This window comes from Tupaia chinensis, unplaced genomic scaffold (assembly GCF_000334495.1).
Source record: "Tupaia chinensis unplaced genomic scaffold, TupChi_1.0 Scaffold000270_1, whole genome shotgun sequence".
Classification (NCBI taxonomy): Eukaryota; Metazoa; Chordata; class Mammalia; order Scandentia; family Tupaiidae; genus Tupaia; species Tupaia belangeri.
In genome coordinates, this window is record NW_006159750.1 from 5,177,133 (window position 1) to 5,181,903 (window position 4,771).

Genomic DNA, 4,771 nt, shown 5'->3' on the forward strand with positions numbered 1-4,771 from the left:
TGTGCACGGCCCGGTGGCGGGAGGGTGTGCCCCACCTGCCTCTGCCGTGACGGCTACACAGGTGAGCGCGGAGGGGCTGGAGGCCGGCCGCGCCGCAAGCCAGCTCAGGCTAAATTCCAGGTTTGCGGTTCCTTCCCAGAGCAGGTGCATTTACCTCGGGCATTCACAGATCCTGCTTGTTCTCTGACAACAACCTGCTGAAGTAGAAAGCAGCCCTCCCCGCTACTCTGCATGCGTGGGACACACACACACAACTTCCACACCAGGCAGTGTAATTGAGGTCAGCACTAAATGGCTCTAGAACCAATTTTCTTAGGTTTGTATTCTAACTTTGCCACTAGTTGCTGTGTGACCTTGGACACTTTACTTAACCTCTCTGGGCTTTAGTCATTTAAAATGGAGATAAACCTACATAGCTCCTAAATTGGTCGTGAGGATTAGTCTAATTAATTTGATACATTTGATCAACGTTGATTTGAGGGGACCCTGACATTAGGTGACTTGCTCTCGGTGTCACCTCCCAGCTCAGTTAGCGGTGAGGCTGGGCCTGGAACTTGGTCTTCCCTTTGTAGCATGAGCTACCCTTCTGAACTGCAGCAAGCACTTTTCTCTGTAGGCATTGAGGTGAGGAGAGCTGGAGAAGATGGAGGGGTTTGGGGCCAGAGACGGGTGCTCCAGGTCCTTGCACCTGTGTAGCCCTGGGCAGAAGGGCTGGCTGCACTACTGTCCAGGTGCTGGTAGAAGGGTCCTGGCAGGGCGGCCTCTCTGTTGGCCTGTGAGGCCAGGTCTTCATGCGTCTTGTCCCCAGCCTCTCCCTGGAATGCTCACTGTCTGTGCTCCTCACCTTCCCCTGCAGGCCGCTTCTTCCTTAGGGCTGTCTCCCAGGTGCCTAGGCCTCGCTCCCTGTCCTGAGCCATGCCCATGGCCTCCACCAGCAGCGTCAGGCAGGCCCCGGCCTTCCCTGCTGCATCTTCCTGCCCAGAACTTGCCAGACTTGACTCCTCTCTGCTGTTGCTGCTGGGGGTGGGAGGGGAAGGGAGGGGTATGTTTAGGGGGGAAGGGAGTCTTTGTCCAGGGGGATGGGGAGGGGGGCTTAGAGTAGGCGAACAACAGTTTCCATGGAAACAAGAGCCAGTCTCTAGGCACAGGAACTGAGAACCTATCTGGAGAATCTGGGAATAGGGAGGGAGAGGGTGGGTTTTCCCATCTGATGTCTTTGGAATGTTCAGCTCCTCTGTTGAATCCTGATCTGCTTCCAGGGCTCAGTTTCCTACTCTCTCAGCTTCTCCCAAGGGCACAGAGGTCCTCAGTCTGGACCCCAGGGCTCAGGATGGCAGTTCTATTCCTGGGGAGGGGGTTGCCCAGCTCCCCCCCACCATAATTCAGATGGATCCACATGGAAGCCTGGTGCCATCCCCAGGGAGCGACACTGATCTTGGTGCCTGACATGGACAAAAGCAACAGTGGGAGGGAGAGAGGTGGGGAGGGCGTGCTGTCTGCAGGCCTGTCCCCTACATTCACCCTGCAGGGGCCAGAGCACCCCCAAGTTCTTGGTAGCATGCCACCAGGCTATGAGGATCTAGGACCCCACCAGGCCTGTGCCTGAAATGGGTAGGGAGGGGACTGGGAGCTTCAAGGACTAGTGAGAGTGACACAGGGCCCAACACGTCACCCAGGAAGTGGGGATGCCAGTGAGAGTTTGCGAGTATTATGGGAGGTCCTGAGAGGCCATGGGAGAGATTACGGGTGTGGGTCTGCGGGTCGCAGTTCCCCTTCCTGGTCCTGGTCTCAGGTACGTGGGACTCACCCAGCCTTTCCTCCTGCCCAGGGGAGCACTGCGAGGTGAGTGCCCGCTCAGGCCGCTGCACTCCAGGTGTCTGCAAGAATGGGGGCACCTGCGTCAACCTGCTGGTAGGTGGTTTCAAGTGTGACTGTCCATCTGGAGACTTCGAGAAGCCCTATTGCCAGGTGACCACGCGCAGCTTTCCCGCCCGCTCCTTCATCACCTTCCGTGGCCTGCGCCAGCGCTTCCACTTCACCCTGGCCCTCTCGTGAGTGGCTGGGCGCTGGGGTGTGAGGGGGCATGGTGGGAGTCTGGGTGCCCTTGTTCTGCGGAGTGAGGGGTCGGGAGTGAGAGTACTCGGAGCAGGCGGTGGGCGGTTGGGTCTGCGCTTGCAGCTGCCTCCGTGCCTCGCCGCAGACCTTCCCGACCACCCGGTCTGCCTGTCACTGCCCCAGCCCACCCCAGGATGGCTGGATTCTGCTCTGGCCCATCTTCCACATTCTAACCCCGTGGCCCGTCATCTTGGTGGGGGTCATGGAGGGTGCAGGGTGGGATCGGGTACTGGTTAGGTGGCTGGGGTGCTGGCATCCAGATGGGCCCCATTCTCGTGGCCTGCTCGACCCCCCTTTAGGTTTGCCACGAAGGAGCGTGACGGGCTGCTGCTGTACAACGGGCGCTTCAACGAGAAGCACGACTTCGTGGCCCTCGAGGTGATCCAGGAGCAGGTCCAGCTCACCTTCTCTGCAGGTGACCCTGGTTGCGCCGTGTCCTCACCCGTCTCCCGAAGGCCCCCGTCTCTCAACCCCTGACCCCAAACTGCAAACTCCCACCCAGACCTGGGCCCAGCCCCAACCCTTAGCACCCCCGCACCGCCCGGCGCCTGCCTCCGTGCCTCGCCGCAGACCTTCCCGCCCACCCGGTCTGCCTGTCACTGCCCCAGCCCACCCCAGGATGGCTGGATTCTGCTCTGGCCCATCTTCCACATTCTAACCCCGTGGCCCGTCATCTTGGTGGGGGTCATGGAGGGTGCAGGGTGGGATCGGGTACTGGTTAGGTGGCTGGGGTGCTGGCATCCAGATGGGCCCCATTCTCGTGGCCTGCTCGACCCCCCTTTAGGTTTGCCACGAAGGAGCGTGACGGGCTGCTGCTGTACAACGGGCGCTTCAACGAGAAGCACGACTTCGTGGCCCTCGAGGTGATCCAGGAGCAGGTCCAGCTCACCTTCTCTGCAGGTGACCCTGGTTGCGCCGTGTCCTCACCCGTCTCCCGAAGGCCCCCGTCTCTCAACCCCTGACCCCAAACTGCAAACTCCCACCCAGACCTGGGCCCAGCCCCAACCCTTAGCACCCCCGCACCGCCCTCCCCAGCCCTCGTCTGGAGTCCCAGCTCATCTGGGCCTTTCCTCAGGGGAATCGACTACCACCGTGTCCCCGTTCGTGCCCGGAGGGGTCAGCGATGGCCAGTGGCACACGGTGCAGCTGAAGTATTACAATAAGGTGCGTGTAGAAGGAGACAGAGTGGGGGTTCTGTTCTTGACTCAGGTGCTCACCCAGACCTGGGTGGCACTGCCTCCTGGGGCTGGTCATGGCACTTCCGGCTGAGGATGGGGGCACGTACCACCTTCCTGGGCACTCCAGTCCCACAGGGCAGTGCTCCCTGTTCATTAGGCAGACACAGACGTGGATGGACACTGGGGACGGTAGTTGAGCACACGAATCATGCAAGCACGTACATGTGTAAATATATGTATACACATGTGCACAGATGTGTGTGTAGGTGTGCACAAGCTGGTGCATGCTGGGGTCTCTGTGCCTGCCTGTGAACCTTGCGAACTCCTTGCCCACTGTCCCCCTTCTCTGCCCTTCCCTGTCCTCAGCCACTGTTGGGCCAGACAGGGCTTCCACAGGGCCCATCCGAGCAGAAGGTGGCCGTGGTGACTGTGGATGGTTGTGACACGGGGGTGGCCCTGCGCTTCGGAGCTGTCCTGGGGAACTACTCCTGTGCTGCCCAGGGCACCCAGGGTGGCAGCAAGAAGTGAGCTGGGGAGAGGGCCCGGGGCTGGGATGAGGTGAGGTGCAGGGACAGGCGGGAGGGCATTTTGAGAAGGTGGGCTTTGAGGGGCTCTGAAGTGGGAACCAAGCCAGATGGGGGCCCTTCCTCACCCCCCTTAGTCCCTGTTCAGCCCTCATCAGCAAGTGGGGGTGGTTTGAGAATGGCCTGGGGGTATATGAGATGATGAGGGCAGCTCCAGGTTGGGGGTCACTCCCCTTCCCTTATGACTGTTCTGCAGGCCCCCCTACTGCCAGCCTGAGAGAGAGGAGCCAGAAGCCCCCACGGCTCCCTCATGCTGCTCCCTTTCCTGCCCAGGTCTCTGGATCTGACGGGGCCCCTGCTGCTGGGCGGGGTGCCCGACCTGCCCGAGAGCTTCCCTGTCCGCACGCGGCACTTCGTGGGCTGCATGAGGAACCTGCAGGTGGACAGCCGGCACGTGGACATGGCTGACTTCATTGCCAACAATGGCACCGTGCCTGGTACGGGGCCTGGAGCAAGGCCGGGGCCAGTGCGGGGCCGGGGGGGGCGGTGGGGGACTCACGCCAAGTGGGAGTCCGGAGGTCCTGCCCACCCACCACCACAGGTTTTCTATCTGGAGACCCAGCCTGGGGCCGCTGACCCCTGCTCTCCATTCCAGGCTGCCCCGCCAAGAAGAACGTGTGTGACAGCAACACCTGCCACAACGGGGGCACCTGTGTGAACCAGTGGGACGCGTTCAGCTGCGAGTGCCCCCTGGGCTTCGGTGGCAAGAGCTGTGCCCAGGGTAGGCAGAGGCTGTCAGCAGTCTGGGAACGCTGGCAGGGCCGGGCAGGCACAGGGCAAGGCTCGGCCCGCTGGGCTGTGGCTGGGGGTGGAAAAGCGAGTTTGGGCAGAGCCTGGGATGGCAGTGCAGGAGACAAAGGGCCCAGTCAGAGGCAGGGCGGGGGGCAGCGGGGG

At 61.5% G+C, this 4,771-nt stretch overlaps 1 protein-coding gene across 1 annotated transcript in view; it reads left to right on the forward strand.

Moving 5' to 3' along the window:
• CELSR2 (cadherin EGF LAG seven-pass G-type receptor 2) overlaps positions 1-4,771 on the forward strand; it is a 38,307-nt gene that overhangs the window by 19,308 nt on the left and 14,228 nt on the right. Inside the window, 7 exon segments of the mRNA XM_006149555.1 lie at positions 33-61; positions 1,829-2,051; positions 2,415-2,530; positions 3,191-3,279; positions 3,660-3,817; positions 4,151-4,314; positions 4,473-4,598. Coding sequence (XP_006149617.1) covers positions 33-61; positions 1,829-2,051; positions 2,415-2,530; positions 3,191-3,279; positions 3,660-3,817; positions 4,151-4,314; positions 4,473-4,598 — 905 coding nt within the window.